Source organism: Schistocerca piceifrons, chromosome 7 (genome assembly GCF_021461385.2).
Source record: "Schistocerca piceifrons isolate TAMUIC-IGC-003096 chromosome 7, iqSchPice1.1, whole genome shotgun sequence".
In the NCBI taxonomy this organism is placed as follows: domain Eukaryota; kingdom Metazoa; phylum Arthropoda; class Insecta; order Orthoptera; family Acrididae; genus Schistocerca; species Schistocerca piceifrons.
The window spans coordinates 450,687,156-450,709,182 of NC_060144.1; the positions used below are offsets into that span (position 1 = coordinate 450,687,156).

Here is a 22,027-nt window from a genome sequence, read left to right on the forward strand (position 1 = left end):
AGCTTTGAGGGATGAAGTAGTAAAGGCAGCAGAGGATCAAGTAGGTAAAAAGACAAAGGCTAGTAGAAATCCTTGGGTAACAGAAGAAATATTGAATTTAATTGATGAAAGGAGAAAATATAAAAATGCAGTAAATGAAGCAGGCAAAAAGGAATAAAAAGACTCAAAAATGAGATCGACAGGAAGTGCAAAATGGCTAAGCAGGGATGGCTAGAGGACAAATGTAAGGTTGTAGAGGCCTATCTCGCTAGGGGTAAGATAGATACTGCCTACAGGAAAATTAAAGAGACCTTTGGAGATCAGAGAACCACTTGTATGAATATCAAGAGCTCAGATGGAAACCCAGTTCTAAGCAAAGAAGGGAAAGCAGAAAGGTGGAAGGAGTATATAGAGGGTCTATACGAGGGTAATGTACTTCAGGGCAATATTATGGAAATGGAAGATGAAGATGAAATGGGAGATACGATACTGCGTGAAGAGTTTGACAGAGCGCTGAAAGACCTGAGTCGAAACAAGGCCCCGGGAGTAGACAGCATTCCATTAGAACTACTGACGGCCTTGGGAGAGCCAGTCCTGACGAAACTCTACCATCTGGTGAGCAAGATGTATGAGACAGGCGAAATACCCTGAGACTTCGAGAAGAATATAATAATTCCAATCCCAAATAAAGCAGGTGTTGACAGATGTGAAAATTACCGAACTATCAGTTTAATAAGTCACAGTTGCAAAATACTAATGCGAATTCTTTACAAACGAATGGAAAAACTGGTAGAAGCCGACCTCTGGGAAGATCTGTTTGGATTCCGTAGAAATATTGGAACACGTGAGGCAATACTGACCCTATGACTTATCTTAGAAGCTAGATTAAGGAAAGGCTAACCTACGTTTCTAGCATTTGTAGACTTAGAGAAAGCATTTGACAATGTTGACTGGAATACTCTCTTTCAAATTCTGAAGGTGGCTGGGGTAAAATACAGGGAGTGAAAGGCTATTTACAATTTGTACAGAAACCAGATAGCAGTAATAAGAATCGAGGGACATGAAAGGGAAGCAGTGGTTGGGAAGGGAGTGAGACAAGGTTGTAGCCTCTCTCCGATGCTATTCAATCTGTATTTTGAGCAAGCAGTGAAGGAAACAAAAGAAAAATTCGGAGTAGGTATTAAAATCCATGGAGAAGTAATAGAAACTTTGAGGTTCGCTGATGACATTGTAATTCTGTCGGAGACAGCAAAGGACTTGGAAGAGCAGTTGAATGGAGTGGATAGTGTTTTGAAAGGAGGATATAAGATGAACATCAACAGAAGCAAAATGAGGATAATGGAATGTATTCGAATTAAGTTTGGTGATGCTGAGGGAATTAGACTAGGAAATGAGACACTTAAAGTAGTAAAGGAGTTTTGCTATTTGGGTGGCAAAATAACTGATGATGGCCGAAGTAGAGAGGATATAAAATGTAGACTGGGAATGGCAAGGAAAGCGTTTCTGAAGAAGAGAAATTTGTTAACATCAAATATAGATTTAAGTGTCAGGAAGTCATTTCTGAAAGTATTTGTATGGAGTGTGGCCATGTATGGAAGTGAAACATGGACGATAAATAGTTTGGACAAGAAGAGAATAGAAGCTTTTGAAATGTGGCGCTACAGAAGAATGCTGAAGCTTAGATGGGTAGATCACATAACTAATGAGGAGGTATTGAATAGAATTGGGGAGAAGAGAAGTTTGTGGCACAACTTGACTAGAAGAAGGGATCGGTTGGTAGGACATTTTCTGAGGCATCAAGGGATCTCCAATTTAGTATTGGATGGCAGCGTGGAAGGTAAAAATCGTAGAGGGAGACCAAGAGATGAATACACTAAGCAGATTCAAAAGGATGTAGGTTGCAGTAGGTACTGGGAGATGAAGAAGCTTGCACAGGATAGAGTAGCATGGAGAGCTGCATCAAACCAGTCTCAGGGCTGAAGACAACAACAACAACAACAACAACAACAGCAACGACGACGTATCAGAACCCTTCAGAAATCCAGACTGTGACTGACTGACTGACTGACTGACTGTAGTCTCTCCTGAAGGCTCCTGAGCCTAATCGTAGAATATACTGAAGTATTTTAGCCACAGGTCATGAGGGGCAGACTGGACATTTCTGCTCAAGTTCAAGGCCTCTCAGTGATCCTACGTTAAATATGGATCCATGGTTTACCATTCAACTAGAACATAAAATCTTAAAATCATGAAAGGATTAGGTGGCAAACAGCACATAAAAGACTGGTTTGATACCATGCCTCGATGTTGACATTGCTGAGCCACTAGTTGACATCTTATGGCAACTCTTGTGGTGCAACAAGTGTTGACTCCACAGTCATTGGCATTTAGTACTAATATACTCACAATGAATTTAGTGATTATTTACAAATCAACTGTGAGCTATGAGACTGCTTGGGTTTAACACTAAACAGAACCTGATAGCACTCATAAGTGCAGAGCATATTGACATATTTAAATTGTCCACCATTGTGGTTCTGATGATGAATGGCTGAGGATGACATGGTGGTAGGTTAACTGTCGTGTTGTCTCCAGGATCTGATGGCATCTTTTTTCCATTTTGACCAATAAGAAGGCCTTTAATCATTTTGGAATCTGTGGAGTTAGGAAGAACTGCGCTCTAGGCTTCATCTATAAGTCCGTATTTTGCTATGTTTTGAGAGAGCATTACAACTACATCGTAGCACCCACTAATTGGGCGAAGCTTCGTCCATGTTCTATTTTGCTCCAAAGGTAGTGCAGTTCCTGCAGGGCACTGCAGATTTTTCTGAATTATTTATCCAATGAATTCGCTGAAATTGATGTAGAATTATATTCTCACTTTTGGATGCTGAAGCACATGAGATGTAATAAGGGTTTGGGAACTGTTAGTCACAGTAAGTGAAGCAACTTATTCCACTATGGAGTTCCTCCTTCAGTCTGTTGAGGTGTGATGAAGTAATGTTAATGCCTCCATCAATAAGGTGCTGTTACGTGGTCTGTAGGTTTCTTCCCCAGTGAGAGGACACATCAGTATGTGGTGCTTATGGCATACAGTGCTACACAGCCTGTGAGGGAGATGACGTTAGTGAAGCAACCAATGTACCATCTGATCTGGCGGCTGAGAGACAAATGTGGCAATAGTTTTAAGATTCTGGATTTTGTCTGACCATTGAAATGAGCTGTTAGGTAGGACATTTTAACTCGTTCTCAGGGTGGCTGCCTCGCCATTTTCTTTCCTCAGTGAATAGTCAGTCACAGTCTGGTATTTTGTTGTAGTCATTTTATTTTTATTTAATAATGAATTTTAGGAAATTATTAGAGAGTTTTTATTTATAGTATGACTGAGAGTGCGAAAGTGAGAGGGAAAGGGGTAGAGCAGATAAGTTTGGGAGTTTAATCTTTAAGGTGCAGTTTTAAAGATTTTAACTGCAGCCATCTCAAAATCTTACAGTAAGGGCACTCATGAGCTCATTGAGTGTCTTAGCCTTTTGTGTGAGTCATCAGTCATTTGAGTGATTGAGTGCAGCCCACAACGAATTGATCTTTTGTGCCAATCTTTCCATATCAGAGTAATGCTTATACACTATGTCCTCAATTATTTGTTGCATGTATTCCAATCTCTGTCTTCCTATACAAATTTTATCCCTTATCCCTCCATCTATTACCATGTAAGTTGTTCCCTGATGTCTTAACATATTTCATATTGTCCTGTCTCTTCTTGTCAGTGTTTTCCGTATGTTCGTTTCTTCACTGATTTTGTGAAGAATCTCCTGATTCACTATTTTATCCACCTAATTTTCAACATCTTTTTAACGCCCCAGGCTCTTCAATTCTCTTTTATTTACACCATACAGTACTGTGCTCCACACATATATTTTCAGAATTTTCTTCCTCAAATTAAGGATAATGTTTGATATTAGCAGAATTCTCTTGTCCTGGAAAGCCCAGTTTACCTTGCTGATCTGCATTTTATGTCGTCCTTTCTTTGTCCATTATGTTATTTCACTTCCAAGGTGGTTGGAATTCCTGAACTTCATCCATGTCAAGCTCACCAATTTGATAAGTTTATCACCAATCTCATTTTTGCTACTCCTCATTACTTTTGTCTTTCTTTGGCTTAGTTTCAGTCCGTTTTCTGCTTTCATTAGTCTGTTCATTCAATTCAGCATATCCAGTAATTATGACTTTCACTGTGGATAGCAATATCATCAGCGAATTTTATCATTGATATCCTTTCAATCAGAATTTTAATGCTGTGCTTTAATTTTTCTTTTATTTCTGTCATTGTTTCATCAATGTGCAGTTTAAACAGTAGGGTTGAAAGACTACATTTCAATCTTAGAACTTTTTTAATCCAAGCACTTTCTTCTTGGTCTTCCATTCTTATTTTTCTCCTCTTGGTTCTGGTACATATTGTATCTTACTCATCTTTCCATATAGCTTGACCCCCCTTTTTTTCTCAATGTTGAACATCTTGCACCATTTTACATTGTTGAAAACTTCTTCCAGATCAACAAATCACATAAATTTATCTTGAATTTTTGTATTCTTCCATATAAATTTATCTTGAATTTTTGTATTCTTCCTGCCATTATCAGTCACAATGTCAGAACTGGCACCCTGGTGCCCTTATCTTTCCAAAAGCCAATCAGATTGTCATCTGACAGCTCATTTGTTTGACAGCTCATTTGTTTTCTTTCCCTTCGTCTGTATGCTATTTTTGTTAGCAGCCACTTTCTCGAATGCCTAGAATCCTTACCCAATCTGTTACCCCCGGAAACCATCCTTGTTAACATTGATGCCACTTCCTTATACACAAATATTCTGCACATCCAGGGGCTCACTGCGATGGAGCACTTCCTTTCACGCCGATCACCTGCCACCCTACCTAAAACCTCATTCCTCATTACCGTAGCCAGCTTCATCCTGACTCACAACTTCTTCACTTTCGAAGGCCAGACATACAAACAATTAAAGGGAACAGCCATGGGTACCAGGATGGCCCCCTCGTACACCAACCTATTTATGGGTCGCTTAGAGGAAGCCTTCTTGGTTACCCAGGCCTGCCAACCCAAAGTTTGGTACAGATTTATTGATGACATCTTCATGATCTGGACTCTCAGTGAAGAAGAACTCCAGAATTTCCTCTCCAACCTCAACTCCTTTGGTTCCATCAGATTCACCTGGTCCTACTCCAAATCCCATGCCACTTTCCTTGACGTTGACCTCCATCTGTCCAATGGCCAGCTTCACACATCTGTCCACATCAAATCCAACAAGCAACAGTACCTCCATTATGACAGCTGCCACCCATTCCATATCAAACGGTCCCTTCCCTACAGCCTAGGTCTTCGTGGCAAACGAATCTGATCCAGTCCTGAATCCCTGAACCATTACACCAACAACCTGAAAACAGCTTTCGCATCCTGCAACTACCCTCCTGACCTGGTACAGAAGCAAATAACCAGAGCCACTTCCTCATCCCCTCAAACCCAGAACCTCCCACAGAAGAACCCCAAAAGTGCCCCACTTGTGACAGGATACTTTCTGGGATTGGATCAGACTCTGAATGTGGCTCTCCAGCAGGGATACGACTTCCTCAAATCCTGCCCTGAAATGAGATCCATCCTTCATGAAATCCTCCCCACTCCACCAAGAGTGTCTTTCCGCCGTCCACCTAACCTTCTTAACCTCTTGGTTCATTCCTATGAAATCCCCAAACCACCTTCCCTACCCTCTGGCTTCTACCTTTGTAACCGCCCCCGGTGTAAAACCTGTCCCATGCACCCACCCACCACCACCTACTCCAGTCCTGTAACCCGGAGGGTGTACACGATCAAAGGCAGAGCCACGTGTGAAAACACCCATGTGATTTACCAACTGACCTGTCTACACTGTGGAGCTTTCTATGTGGGAATGACCAGCAACAAACTGTCCATTCACATGAATGGACATAGGCAGACAGTGTTTGTTGGTAATGAGGATCACCCTGTGGCTAAACATGCCTGGGTGCACGGCCAGCACATCTTGGCACAGTGTTACACCTTCCGGGTTATCTGGATACTTCCCACTAACACCAACCTATCAGAACTCTGGAGATGGGAACTTGCCCTTTAATATATCCTCTCTTCCCGTTACCTACCAGGCCTCAACCTCCGCTAATTTCAAGTTGCCGCCGCTCATACCTCACCTGTCATTCAACAACATCTTTGCCTCTGTACTTCTGCCTCGACTGACATCTCTGCCCAAACTCTTTGCCTTTACATATGTCTGCTTGTGTCTGTATATGTGCGGATGGATATGTGTGTGTGTACGAGAGTATACCTGTCCTTTTTTCCCCCTAAGGTAAGTCTTTCCACTCCTGGGATTGGAATGACTCATTACCCTCTCCCTTAAAACCCTCATCCTTTCGTCTTTCCCTCTCCTTCCCTCTTTCCTGATGAAGCAACCGTGGGTTGCGAAAGCTTGAATTTTGTGTGTGTGTTTGTGTTTGTTTGTGTGTCTATAATTTTTTTTTTTTTTTTTTAGATATATGACTGTGTGGATGGTATTTTTCAGAAAGTCTGATAGTGTGTGTGTATAGTGTCATAGATTCCACACACCAACTTGAATAGTTGTTTGGTTACCATTTCCCTCAACCATTTCAGAAGTTCTGTAGTTATGTTATCTGTTCTCGTGCCTTATTTGATAACAAGTCTTTCAAAGCTCTGTGAAACACCTACTCTAATTCTAGATCCCCTCTCTCTTCCCTGTTGACTCCTGTTTTTTCTTCTGCCACTTCATCAGAGAAGTTATCCCCCTCGTAGAACGTCAGTGTACTGTTGCCACTTGTTCGTTCTCCCCCTGTGCTTAACTTTTGAATTCCCATTACTTTGTTGATGTTAAGGCCCCGGTTTAATTTCATCAAAGGTTCCTTTGATTTTACTGTATGTTGAATCAATCCTCCTGATGGCCATTTCTTTTTTGATTCTTTCACATTTTTCTTCTAGCCATTTCACCTTGGCTTCCCTGCACTTCCTGTTTATTTCATTCTCAAGTGACTTACATTTCTGTAGTCCTGAATTTCCCTTATCATTTTGGTACATCCTTCATTTATCAGTCAACTGAAGTAGATTATCTGTTATCCAAAGTTCCCCCACAGTTACCTTCCTTGTACCTATGTTTGTCTGTCCCAACTTCTGTGATTGCTCGTTTTAGAGAAGCCCATTCCTCTTTAAGTGAACTGCCTACTTAGCTATTCATTGCTGCAGTCTTTATCCTCGGAGACTTCAAATGCATCTAACCATTCCTTAGTGCTTCAGATCCCAGTTTTTTGCACACTGATTCTTCCGGATGAGTATCTTAAACTTCAGCCTACTCCTTATCAGTACAAAATTGTTATCAGAGTCTGTATTTACTCCTGGGTATACCTTACAATCCACTATCTGATACTGGAATCTCTGTCTATGGTGTAACCCAATCAATTCTTTTGTCATGGTTGCCATCACTTGGCTGTCTCTTCATGTAAATCCGAATGGGGGGACTAATTCATTATCTTTTGCCAATGGAGAGGTCATCATATCATGATGACACTTTTTCAGTTAGAAGCCACATATCCAATGGATTACATTGTGCATCATTAATGGAGAGCTTTTCACTGCCTTCTACATTCTCAAGCCATTGATATTTGCTTACTCTTCCACCTTTTAGGGTGTTTTCGTACTCTAAGGACAAAAGGTTGCCCTGAGACTCTGTGTGCTTCTCCACCCTCTTTGACAAGTCCATTGGCAGAACAAGAGTGACTCCTTATACTGGAAGCCTTTGGCTGTTGTTTGTGGTAATTTTTATCCAAAATTTAAACAGTGGTTGGGTTCAAGCCTTGAACTCAGAACATTTTGATTACAAGTCAGACTCCACCTCTAGACCTTGTGTCATCCTAGCTATACTCTAAAACATTTCTTCAGCTGAGCCGTTTCTCCTGACAGCATGCCACATTTTACTTGCACTGCTGCTGTTGCTACTACTAGTAGAATTGTAACCCCCTTATCGCCATTCCTGCCACAATCAATTTGTCATTAATGGATAATTACACATAAAGGAAGGAATAACGTTTGTCTTATTTGAAAGTTAGGTATACTATAAAAATAACAACTGCTTCACAGTACACGTATGAAGTTTGTTGTGAAGAATCAGGCACAATTTGAAAATGTTAGTAACACTCACAAATATGACACAGGGAACAAATGTAGTCTTTACTGTCCACAATTTAACTTTACTCTTGGACAGAAATAATCAGATGGAATTTGGCTTGTCAAAAGTAGATGAACTGTACTGATTACCTTCTACTATTCAGGCATTGCTTTTGGACAATGAATATTCCTTGTTTAACATTTTAAAGAACATAGTTCTTATATAGGAAAACAGTGATTTCTCATATTAAAACAGTGATCTGTAATTATTATAAATAAATTAGAAGCAGTCTTGATCACTTAATTTAATGGTGACTGGTTTCGATCTTTTTATCAGATCATTTTCGGACCATGAATGTCTGCAGTACACCACAAGCCACAAACAAGAGGGTCTTTTGGCTGAAAGTGTACTTGTTTAACAGTCTCTTTGTTGTGCCTATCTGCAGCTCAGCGTCTCCACTGTACGGTGAGTAGCAATCTATCCTTTTCAATTATTGATAAAATTGTTTAATTAGATAGATAAAAAAATCTACTCACCAAATGGCAGCAGAACACACACATAAAAGACTGTTCTGATTGGCAAGCTTTTGGAGCCAGTGGCTCCTTTTCAGGCAGAAAGGTGGAAGGGGAAGGAAGAAGGGCGATGGAGAAGGTCTGGAGAGATCTAGGCAAAGGGATAGAGTTTGGGAAAGTCACCCAGAACCATCCATCCTGTACGGTAAGTCTCCCCTGATCTGGGGTTCTGGGTGATTTTTCCCAAAATCTACCCATTTTCCCAGACCTCTCCAGTCCTTTTCCTTCACCCTTCTTCCTGCCCCTTCAACCCTCCCGCCTGAAAAGGAGCCACTGGCTCCAAAAGCTTGCCAATCAGAACAGTCTTTTATGTGTGTGTTCTGCTGCCGTTTGGTGAGTAGATTTTTTATCTGTCTAATTAAATAATTTTATCAATAATTGAAAAGGATAGATTGCAACTCACCATATCGTGGAGATGCTGAGCTGCGCAGATAGGCACAACAAAGAGACTGTTAAGCAAGCAAGCTTTCGGCCAAAAGGCCTTCTTGTTAATTAGACAGTATACACATACACATTCAAGCAAACACAAACACATGACCACTGTCTCTGTTTGCCAAGGCTCAGTCTTGCCTTGTTTGTTTGAGTAGCATTTGCCTGAATGTGTGTGTGTGTATGTGTGTGTGTGTGTGTGTGTGTGTGTGTGTGTGTGTGTGTGTGTGTGTGTTTAATTTGAGGAAAGCCATTTAGCTGAAAGCTTTCTTGTTTAACAGTCTTTTTGTTGTGCATAGCTGCAATTCAGTATTTCTGCTATATGGTGAATGGCAATCTATTCTTTTCATAATATTGTCATTATTCCATCCTGGATTTTCCATTGTTTAACTTGAGAAAGAAATTTATGAGAATATGTATGAAGCTCAACACTGACTCAAGGACTGTGGAAAGGCCAGAAAAGAACAGACTAGCACTTGAGATGCAGTGTTGCAGAAAGATACCAAAAAATAAATGAGCGGCTAAGATGAAAAATGTGTTTTTTTCTGCAGAATACTTGAGAAAAGAATTACATGGAAACTAGAATGTACAAGATGATAGGACATGGGTTTACGACATCAGGAAATAACTTTTTGATACTGGGGAAAATCGTGTAGGGCAAAAATTGTATTGAGAGAGAAAAAAATAAAATATGGGGAACAAAAATCGAAAATGTTGGGTATATATTCTATTCTGTGGTGACAGTACTGGTACAAGAGAGGAAATTGTAGTGGGTTGGATCCATATCAAACCAGCTTGGAGGGTGGGAATCTCCAAAATGAAACTGCACTTGAAATTAGAAAACATATTTAATTATGAAACATATTTAACTGGTTGAAGGAAATGTACCTACTCAGATATGAAGTACGAAATTGCCCAGGATGTGTAACAACAGACAACAGTATAGTTGAAAATAAGAGAAATTAGAAACATCAATGGGGCTGTTAAGTCATATGTTAGAAAATAGTAGGCAGAACAGTTTTTAGCCTGTCACTTCGATCGGTTAGCTATGTGGTGTGGTACAAACCAATTTTTCACTTACCTGTCAGGAATATTGTCAAAAAGAGTATGACTTTGTGTCAGGAAATCTGTGTTTTATTCTATATTTATTTCCTATTTCTACTGTTGAAACTAAACAACAATTGTTTTTTGGTTCTGCTGACTTCTGTATTCCCATTGTTTGCATGTAATACTGAGACACTTTTGGTGTTTGGGAGTATATTGTAAATTAGCTTCTGTTGTTCAAATGTCTCTGAGCACTATGGGACTTAACTGCTGAGGTCATCAGTCCCCTAGAACTTAGAACTACTTAAACCTAACTAACCTAAGGACATCACACACATCCATGCCCGAGGCAGGATTCGAACCTGTGATCGTAGCGGTTGTGCGGTTCCAGACTGTAGCGCCTAGAACCGCTCGGCCACTCCAGCCGGCAGCTTCTGTTGTGCTGTGGTTGCTATTTGCTGTATTCAATAATGAACTCCTCTTAGTACATTGTTTGTCAGATGTGTATTTTGATCTCCTTTGGGCCCATGTTATGCAGCTAGAAGTACTGAAACATTTCATTTGAGAAAACTGTAAAATTGAAACTTCCCTGTTTACAGTATTTTGCTTCATGAAGGTAGGTATTGGCCAGCCACTCTTTCTCTTTATAATTTTACAATTTTTCCTTGTAATATTTTGTCTTTTAGCTTTTTGTAATAGTGTGTTTTGGACTCTGAGTGCTAGAAGGCAAGCTCTCTTAAACAGTTACTGAAAGAGAAACAGTGAGGAGTTGAAAAATAAATAACAGAAGAAACAGATGTTAGATGTGGTTATTTATGTATTATTGTAGTAGTAGTGGTGGTGGTGGTGGATGGCAAAAAAGGAATTGTGAATCAATAGCTTTCATTAACCAGCTCCCTGTTGTGGACCTGTAGTTGTCTTCCATAGAACTGTATGTTTCTTCCATGTAATGTAGAAAGTTTTTGATATTTCCGAGAGCTATTAATTTTAATTTTTGTTTTTTTGTTTTGTGTGTGTGTGTGTGTGTGTGTGTGTGTGTGTGTGTGTGTGTCAGCACATCGGTTGCTCCTTTTCAGCAGTTGGTAAGTAGAACCATATTTTATCTCACTTTTGAGAGTGACGGCTATTCCAATGTGGGTGGATCAGGTTTATTCCCTGTCTTGTTGCTAAGGTGAATGCATGGACGGTTCCTATGATTAAGCCATGGCTGAATTCCTGCCCTATCCTCACCTTGCCCTATACTATTTTGTTAATGTTGTATATTTATATAGTATTTCTGTAAAGTTTCTGGAACGTCCAATACTATTGTACTAAATGGTTTATGGACAAATAGATAATTAAAATAAAATAATCTTATGTTGTTAGTATTAATTTTAGAGCTACGTATATTGAAATTAACTTTCATATAAATTTCAGTGTAGATTGCCTTGTGCCATATGTCCAGTTACTATCGTTAATATCTGATGATAAAGATGTGAAAGAATATCTTGAGAGAAGGCTACGAAGAGCCCAAGAAAGAAGTAGAAGGCATGGCTCTTCAAATACAAATGTTTCTGCAACTGTTACAACAGAAGATTTGCCACAGGTACTTTTATTTGTGTTTAAACTATTTGTATAAGGTACAAAAGTTGCTGCTAGATGTGGAAGTTCTATAAATTTTTATCTGTTCCTTATTCTTGGAATTGTGGGTACTTATGTGTGATACAGTAGTTCCTAATGGTTGTGTTAATTTATGGGAAAGTGACATTAGCAGTCATCAGCATGCAGAGTAGTTCATAAATGGTGTCTTTGGAGAAACATCAATAATTATGAAAGGTTGTTGTTCACTAGAACTGACTAGATAATCTCCCACAAGCATGTATCAGTTTTTTGTAGGTTTGGAATAACTATTTCACATTGATATGCACAGGCAGGTGGCCTTTATAAAAATCTACATTCTGCTGTTGATATACAGGGTGATTCAAAAAGAATACCACAACTTTAGGAATTTAAAACTCTGCAACGACAAAAGGCAGAGCTAAGCACTATCTGTTGGCGAATTAAGGGAGCTATAAAGTTTCATTTAGTTGTACATTTGTTCGCTTGAGGCGCTGTTGACTAGGCGTCAGCGTCAGTTGATGCTAAGATGGTGACCACTCAACAGAAAGCTTTTTGTGTTATTGAGTACGGCAGAAGTGAATCGACGACAGTTGTTCAGCGTGCATTTCGAACGAAGTATGGTGTTAAACCTCCTGATAGGTGGTGTATTAAACGTTGGTATAAACAGTTTACAGAGAATGGGTGTTTGTGCAAAGGGAAAAGTTCTGGACGGCCGAGAACGAGTGATGAAAATGTAGCATGCATCCAGCAAGCATTTGTTCGCAGCCCAGGAAAATCGACTCGCAGAGCTAGCAGAGAGCTGCAAATTCCACAATCAACTGTATGGAGAGTCCTACGAAAACGGTTAGTTATGAAACCTGAACGTCAACTACCCGAGGCGATGGATCGGCCGCCAGGCAACCCGTGACAGAGCACTTCATCACTGGCCTCCAAGAAGCCCTGATCTTACCCCCTGCGATTTTTTCTTATGGGGGTATGTTAAGGATATGGTGTTTCGGCCACCTCTCCCAGCCACCATTGATGATTTGAAACGAGAAATAACAGCAGCTATCCAAACTGTTACGCCTGATATGCTACAGAGAGTGTGGAACGAGTTGGAGTATCGGGTTGATATTTCTCGAGTGTCTGGAGGGGGCCATATTGAACATCTCTGAACTTGTTTTTGAGTGAAAAAAAAACCTTTTTAAATACTCTTTGTAATGATGTATAACAGAAGGTTATATTATGTTTCTTTCATTAAATACACATTTTTAAAGTTGTGGTATTCTTTTTGAATCACCCTGTATATTTTATGTTTTTCTGTAAGTGTGCGGTGTATTGACTGGTAATTACTAAATCAACCACAATAAATAGTTTTTATTTGTATGGTGTTACTGTTACATGCAATATTGTCAAAAGTCTGTAATATCAAAAATTGGCTGTCATTTTATATCCACATTTTTACTTGAAACTTACTTTAAATAATTAATGTTCTTTTCAATGTACTGTATGTATCACATGAGGCACAGAATGGCTGCAAATGAATGAAGCAATAAAGAACAAAATTGCAATATTATTAAGGTCCTCAAAAATAAGAACATTAGCCTTTGAAGTGCTATGCAAGTTACAGGAGATGGGATGCCAGCAGTGTTATTTACTGGTGATTTGAAGGTGTAGGATTATAATGAGGAAGTAGTGCAGTAACAGGTAGATGTTTAGGGAAAAGTTGTGCAAGATTATGGCCTACAATTTAATGCAAATAGACCTGTAGTAAACATGGCACTTGGTGTGAAGCAGCTGAAAACAGTACATAGCTTAAAGTACATGGGGACTGAATAGAAGAAAATGAAAAGAATTATATATAAAAACAAAGATGAGGTGACTTACCGAACAAAAGCGCTGGCAGGTCGATAGACACACAAACAAACACAAACATACACACAAAATTCAAGCTTTCGCAACAAACTGTTGCCTCATCAGGAAAGAGGTTAAGGAGAGGGGAAGACGAAAGGAAGTGGGTTTTAAAGAAGAGGGTAAGGAGTCATTCCAATCCCGGGAGCAGAAAGACTTACCTTAGGGGGAAAAAAGGACAGGTATACACTCGCACACACGCACATATCCATCCACACATACAGACACAAGCAGACATATTTCTGCTTGTGTCTGTATGTGTGGATGGATATGTGCGTGTGTGCGAGTGTATACCTGTCCTTTTTTCCCCCTAAGGTAAGTCTTTCTGCTCCCGGGATTGGAATGACTCCTTACCCTCTCCTTTAAAACCCACTTCCTTTCGTCTTCCCCTCTCCTTAACCTCTTTCCTGATGAGGCAACAGTTTGTTGCGAAAGCTTGAATTTTGTGTGTATGTTTGTGTTTGTTTGTGTGTCTATCGACCTGCCAGCGCTTTTGTTCGGTAAGTCACCTCATCTTTGTTTTTATATATAATTTTTCCCACGTGGAATGTTTCCTTCCATTATATTGAAAATGAAAAGAATGACGTAGATAAGTGAATGTGCAAGGAAAGTTGGTAGCTTTATGAGAAGCATGAAAGGAATGTGGAACAAAAATGTGTCCAGAAAAGTAAGAAGTGATACGCAAACATATATGCCAGTTTTGTTGTACACATTATAAGAATGGTTCATGAAGAGAATGGAGAAAAGGAAGTGTGAGCAAGTGAAATGAAGTTATTGAAAAGCCAGATAAAAGTAAAAAAAAGTGGGAAAGATGGGAACTGAAAATTTTGGAGAGATAACACATGAGGAACGCCTACAAGAGAAGATTGAGGAAAAATTGAATATGATGATATGATAGTGTTAAGTGAAGTTTGTGTGAGGAGAAAGGAGGTAGAAAATCCCAGAGGAAGAGTATGTGGATAAAGAGGAGAGCTCTACGTGCTGTGCTCCCCCCACTCCCCTTCAACACCAGCTCCTCTGAATTACATACGTGGGAATTGTTCTTACAACACAACTTTAGTTCAGAATTTCTTCTGGCCTCAAACTCTGCCAATCCCAGTCTCACTGTCACTACCAACACTACCCCTACTTCTTCCTCTGTACTTATTGTACACCCGGTCTCCCTCTTTCTCCCCATCCAATCCATCACTGTGTGCCCACACACAGCTCCATCTGCCTGTGCCAAGGCAAACATGCCCGATTCTGCTTTCCTATTTTGTTCTCTTGCTACTTCTCCCTCCCAACTGTCAGCCACCCTTCCCTAAATCCCTCCCTTCCCCAATCTGCCTCTTTTATCCTCTTGCTAACTCCATCTGAATCAAGTGTTTCACACCAGTTGAATTTCAGTGATGGTGCATTGAAGTGATGGTATTCTACCCACAATCCTCCATTAACACTTTTAAAGGAGATTATATTGGGAAATAAGTTGGATTTTATTAAGAGAGAGACCAGTTTTTTAATTGGAAAATCGCAGACACCTCTCTCCCACAGCTCCATTTTCAAACAATGAAAAATAATTATTTACATTTCTGCAGATGAAAACATAATTTGAAAGCACTACATTTTAAATGGTCTCCAGTTTCAGTGGGCTATCATTCCATTTTCTTATTGTATCTATTTATATGGATGTAAATGACAATTGTTTACATCCTATCACTGTGGTGTAGAGGAAGTTGATACAAAGTGTTTGATGAAGGACACTTGTTGTTCTTCAAGTTTATGAAACTACAACAAATTGACCTACGGAAACCATCTAAACTACAGCGCCTATCCCACTCTCTTCATGCGAACTGTAGGTCCTTGAAAAAAAGTGAACCAAACAATTTTGTACCAATTTTAATGTAGTTTAAGTTTGTACTGGGATAGGTTTTTGCTAGAGGTAATTTTGTTAAGTTATGCAAGAAAATGTTCAAAAGTGACCTCCAAACGCATCCCCCATCCCCAAACACACACAAACCTGTCAGAATCTGTAATATGTTGTTCGTGAGTTCATGGCAGTCCTTCCCACCATTGTATAAAAATTTGTGACTACTCGAATTTTTTGATATATTTGACCTTTTCTGGTCTTCATTGAATGGGTTATTATGCCACTGCCGTAGTTATTTCATTAACATCATTAATTCAAACTCTCCTGTGGCTGTAGTGATAGTAGGGAGACTTCTGTAAATGTTGTGCAAAAGTAATTAAATTTACAATTTGATTTAAACTTAACCTTTATAAACTGAGTAGTTTCATAGTAAGAAGGCCAGGCAAATAAAACAATTGATCTGTTAATTTTGTACTGTTAAAATTTTATGCTTGTAAAGTTCACGGAACTTTGAGGTAAATTTACACAAACATCAGTTCCACAATTTGTAAATACGCAAGTAAAGTGATGTCATAGTAATAATCCAGTCACTAAAGACTGAAGGAGGTCAGACATGAGGAATAATTCATGTAGTGGTATAACGGAGTGCCGTGGACAATATACTAAAATTTCTGACTGGTAAGAGGTGAGTGTGGAAATGGGGGGAGGGGGGTGGTACATTTGGAGGATTGTTTTCTTTGAACAGTTTCAAAATAGCGGTCTCTAGCAAAAATGTACCCCAGTTCAAAATTAAACTACATCAAATTTCCTACAAAAAAGGCAGTATTCATTTTTCTATAGGACCCATAGTTGTGTGAAAGAGAGAGAGAGAGAGAGAGAGAGAGAGAGAGAGAGAGAGAGAGAGAGAGAGAGAGAGAGAATATTAAAAATCACCCATGATGCACATTCACTATAGCTTGTGTGGTTTTTGTGTTCCAACTTGTGGTAGTTTCCCAACTTGACGGGGCCACACGTGTCTTGTATCAAATTGCTCATCTTGACTTCCTCTGTGGTACATTGTAAAGAATTGTTATTGATACTGTGTATATTCAAATGCCATGTGACCCACTACTCTAGCATCTTAGCATCATATTTCTCAGTGTGCTGCATAATGTGTGAAATAATATTGTCACCATGTGATATGTTTGAGGAATGACAAATTTTCTGTATGTCAATAGATCCGGAATCGTCTCATGAAAGAACTGGTAAGAGGATCTAATGAGGGAAAAGCAGCTGCGAAAGCTCAAAGTGATGCACAGGCAAAAGTACGACACCCAACGTATCATGTACCTGTGATGATTGACTGCAAGGCAAAGAGACCAAATATGAATATGGATTTTGTTACTGATACGGGTCCATCATCTTTAGTTGGAGCCTTAGGTACAACAGATTGATAGAGAGAGAGTGCTGATGATTTTTTTTTGTGTGTGTGTGTGTGTGTGTGTGTGTGTGTGTGTGTGTGTGTGTGTGTGTGTGTGTGTGTGTTTGTGTGTGTTTTAGTGTTAGCCAAATAGTATGTATTTTAATGAATGTGTGTAAAACACATTTACCTCATAGGTTTTTAGCACTAGTGTTAAAGACTATGTTGGCGAGCATCCAACTTCATCACAATCAAATTTAGAAAACTTCACACATCTGTAAATAATTATTATTGCAACATGTAAAAATATACTCAAGCATGTATAGGAAGGTACTCAGTAGCTCAATCTCTAGAATTGTTGCTATAATGTTGTCTGGTGCCACAGCACCAGTTCTCATTATTCTCAGTGTTTCAAACTATGGAAAATCCAGGATGGAATATAACAATATTTTTCTCAGTGTTTGTGGTACATTACTGAGAAGATACACAGTTGAGCTCAAACATAATGAAATATCTTGAACTGAATGACCTCCTCAATGCCAACCAACATGGTTTTCGATAACATCAATCATGCGAAACCCAACTCACACTTTTTTCACATGGCATACTGAAAGCTTTGGATCAAGGCAGCCAGGAAGGTGCAGTGTTTCTTGATTTCTGAAAAGTATTTGACTCAGTACTGCACATACGCTTATTGTCAAAAGTAAGATTGTATGGAGTATCAAGTGAAATTTGTGACTGGATGGAGGACCTTGTGGTAGGGAGGACACAGCATATTCTTTTGGATGTAAAGTCATCATCAAATGTAGAAGTAACTACGAGTGTGACCCAGGGAATTGTGTTGGGATCCTGCTGTTCATGTTGTATATTAATAACCTTACAGACAATATTAATATTAAAATCAGGCTTTTTGCGGATGACAAAGTTACCTATAATGAAGTAATATCTGAGAGAAGCTGCATAAATATTCAGTCAGATATTGGTAAGATTTCAACATGTTGCAGAGACTGGCATCTTGCTCTAAATATTCAGAAATGTAAAACTGTGCACTTGACAAAATGAAAAAATGTGGCATCCTATGATCAACTCGTACAAATATCTGGGTGGAACACTTAGTAGGGATATGAAATGTAATGATCACATAGGTTCAGTTGTGGGTAAAACAGGTGGTGGACTTTGGTTTATTGATAGAATACTGGTGCCATCTACCAAGGAAATTGCTCACAAATCACTCATGCGACCCATCCTAGATATTGCTCAAGTGTGTGGAACCCATACCAGACAGGATTATCAGAGGATATTGAATGCGTACAGAGAAGCGAAGCACAAATGGTCACAGGTTTGTGTAATCCAGGGGAGAGAGCCACAGAGGTACTGAAGGAACTGAAATGACAGACTCTTGACAACAGACATAAACTATCCCGAGAAAGTCTGTTAACAGAGTTTCAAGAACTGGTTTTAAATGACAACTCTAGGGATACACAGCAACCCCCTAGGTATCGTTCACACAGGGATCGTGTGGATAAGATTAGGATAATTACTGCACCCACAGAGTCATTCAATCAATCATTCTTCCCATGCTTCATACGTGAAAGGAACAGGAAGAAATCCTAATAACTGGTACAATGGGATGTACCCTTTGCCGTGCACCTCATGGTGGTTTGCAGAGCATAGATGTAGATGTTCATGTAGCAAGCAGGGAAACAAATCAAATAGGTTATTAAGCACAGTAATAACTGCTATCACTTGTGGGCAAAATTTTACCTGTTGTGTTTATAAAGTAATGAAACCCAATTTTTTAAAATTGTAAGTAATAGGAATTTATTTGATTCTTAGTTTTGACCTGAATGGTATGAGGAAAGGAGTAAGACAGGATGAAGAGAAAGCATGAGAGAATGAGAGTTACAAATCAGAGAAATAATTGCTTTATTCTACAGTTTAATGGTACAAAACCTCAGTACAAACAATATTTTTTGTAAATTTGCTAAATATCTGTGCTTGCTTTGTTCACAAATATAAAATTTCAAGCCAGCGAAAGACTGAACTCTACTTGTAACATATAACTGACTGTGCATAAAAACTAATTGTGTTAATAATATCCCAACTTTTTTGAATGTTTGTCCCTGTGACTTATTAGTGGTAACAGCAAATGTGGGAACAGTGTTCTTTGAAACTGAAAAGGTAAAGCAGAACCTGAATAAGACATATATGCTTGTGGAATCAAAATTCACTTAAACTGTGTGTGTCTACTTAAATCTAGGCAGTGATTAGCATTATTGTATAAAAATGTGGCACACATTGTTTCCATTAATTAATCCTTCTTCCATACTTATATTCTAATAAGAACAACAATGCAGTTAATTTTTAATTGTAATTTGTGTGGTGGTAAACCACTTAGCAGAGAATTCAAAAACTGCACTGGATAGTAATTATTAACTTCATAGTCATTATCATAAATTATTTTATCATAGCTGTAATAAATCTTTACTTTACCTGCCATAGCATTGAGTATATCGTTTTTGTTTATGACATAATCTGTTGTTTTTGGTGCTAGAATAACTGAATTTAACATGGTTTGTGATAAAATGTTTTCTGCAAAATTGCCATAAATATCGTTAATGATATTACTTTGATCACCAAACTGTGGAAATTTCCTTGATCCATGTGGAACAACAGGTAAAATTTGTCGAAAATTACTGCTCAAAGCAAGTTTTACCTCCAAAACTTTAATGTGTATAACATTCATCTGTATACAGATCTTTAAATAATCTGTCTATAAGTTTCAATACTTGAGGTGGACACATGGAAACTTGCTCAATAAGAATCAATGAAAGTGAGTAGTCACTATTTGATTTGTATTGATCACTGAATTTTCCAAAATTGGACTGGGCAGTTTGAATGCATTGTGGCGCAAGGCTCTACCTCTAATTAGAAGAACTGAAGCTGTACCATTAAAGGCTATTGCAATGCAACAAAAATTCAGTGAATTTAATTTATGGATAGTTGCAGTTTGTGTGAATGTTTACCACAGTTAAGCAAATCACATTTGAGCCAGTGTAATGGTACTGAACTTAACAAATAACATGATCAATTACAGTGCGCTGTCAACAGTTGTCTCTTTCATAAAATTCATTAAATTGTAACTCTTCATTGATTGGATCTCAAACACCTACTCCAGAAAATTCTGGCATTAATGTTCGAATAGGTAACCAAGTAATCAACATGTCAAATTATGGCCATTCAAAATATCATCAATTTCTAATAGTGCTCTGGTGTAAGAAATTTCTTCATTGAATTCCTGTAAGAAATCTTCACAAAAAAACATACCAATTTCAAGCCACAATGCTAAAGTATCTGCTGGTATGTTCAATGTACAAATTAACCCAAATAAATGATTCATTTTCTTTGGCAAATTAAATTCCTTTGCTCCATTTAAAAATTCATGCCATTTATTGTCATTTGAAGCAATACTATGAGTGTGATGTGGTGCAGTAAATGTGCTGCAAACAATTCTATTTTAATTTATATCATCTTAAAATGATTTAGGGCCACAGATGTGGAATAAATGTAAATGAAAAAGTTATACTTCCCATTCAGTTACTACATATATGTGTGTAATAATTTTATCACCACAACATACTCTTTTCTTCCATTTCTTTCAGCATCTACCTAAACATAGTGCAAAGAAATATCTGTGTAGTGGTAAACATTCACAGATGGATAGACTTCACTTAATGCAAGGAATTCTGATAATTTTTTTTCACATTTTCAACTGCATCCTGTTCTTGTCCTACTCTGAAGTACACATTTTGTCTAGGTGGTAAATGAATATCAAACCTAATAACAGTATGCGACAGAAAATGCTTTGGAAATTCATAAATATGCCATACCACTTCAGTTGATCCAACTTAATGACCATTCACAAAATTAATCACTTCATCAATCTGATCTTCATTCCCATCTGTTCTGTCATTGCTTCTTCTATAGTTGCACTATCAAATCCTTTGTGTATGTATGTATAAAGGTATTTAACACTCATAACTGTAGTGCAAACTTCAACATTCACGTGGCACTCAAATTTAGCAACTAAATGTGGATTGCGTGGTACAATGTAGTAATTGTCAAGTGATTTTCCTTGAACATTAATACTAATGCCATTATCATGCTGTCTGTACAATGAATATCCATTAACTGATTGTCATGTGACCTTACATAAAATGTAGGGATTTTTTTTATACATTTGCAGTTTATACTACACACAGAATTTTTAATAAATTTACCCCATGGTCCATGCATCATGTGTTCCGCAATATATTCGTATAGTTTACAGTGTGTTTGAATAACTGAAATTCCTGCACATACGAATTTATCAATATCACAAATGTCTACTGTTTTATTGATTTCACATAAAGTGATTAAAATATGGGCAAGTGGCAGCTATCTTTTTTTTTAAATTCAGTTGTGTTAATGATTGTCTGAAATTAACCAAAAATATGTTTAATCATTACTGCATCAGTTAATTCTGTTAATTTAACTTATAATACTGGCACAATAATTTCTTGATGGGAATTAGCAGATTCGTGTAGATCAATGTTGTTAATAATTTCAGGTCATTTAGCATTGCAACTCATTGTAACAAATAATGAATGTCTCCTGAAATGTTGAGCAGTGGGGATTGCATCCAAATAATTTTGGTTTATATTTTTTGGGGAACTTGTAAGGTGATGAGTAATAATCCAATGGTCATTATGAAAAAGACACTTAAATTGTCTGTACAAAACTATTTTTGCAGTCAACAAGAAAGTGAGAGAGAACATACTTACCAAAATTTTCAGTCCGCAACTCCATATTACCCTTTGTGCGCACTGAAAGAAAATGTTGCTACTTGCGAATTACTCAGTGGGTTCAGAAACTATGTCTGTAAATAAAAGTTTTAACTGACTGATATATTCCGTAAAAGTTTACACACACAAAATATAATAATATTGTCACGTAGAGGAAGGTGTAATTCGATGAATGACAAACACTAACTTCACTTAACGGAGGTTTATTCAGCAC

General features: G+C 38.2%; 1 protein-coding gene across 2 annotated transcripts in view; it reads left to right on the forward strand.

The window, feature by feature from the left end:
• The window catches only part of LOC124804780 (gamma-tubulin complex component 2-like), a 184,344-nt gene that overhangs the window by 14,044 nt on the left and 148,273 nt on the right, over positions 1-22,027 (forward strand). For both annotated transcript variants that reach the window (XM_047265104.1, XM_047265105.1), the window contains exons 3-4: positions 11,652-11,820; positions 16,788-16,989. In XM_047265104.1, the coding sequence (XP_047121060.1) occupies positions 11,652-11,820; positions 16,788-16,989 (371 nt within the window). The remainder of the gene's footprint in view (positions 1-11,651; positions 11,821-16,787; positions 16,990-22,027) is intronic.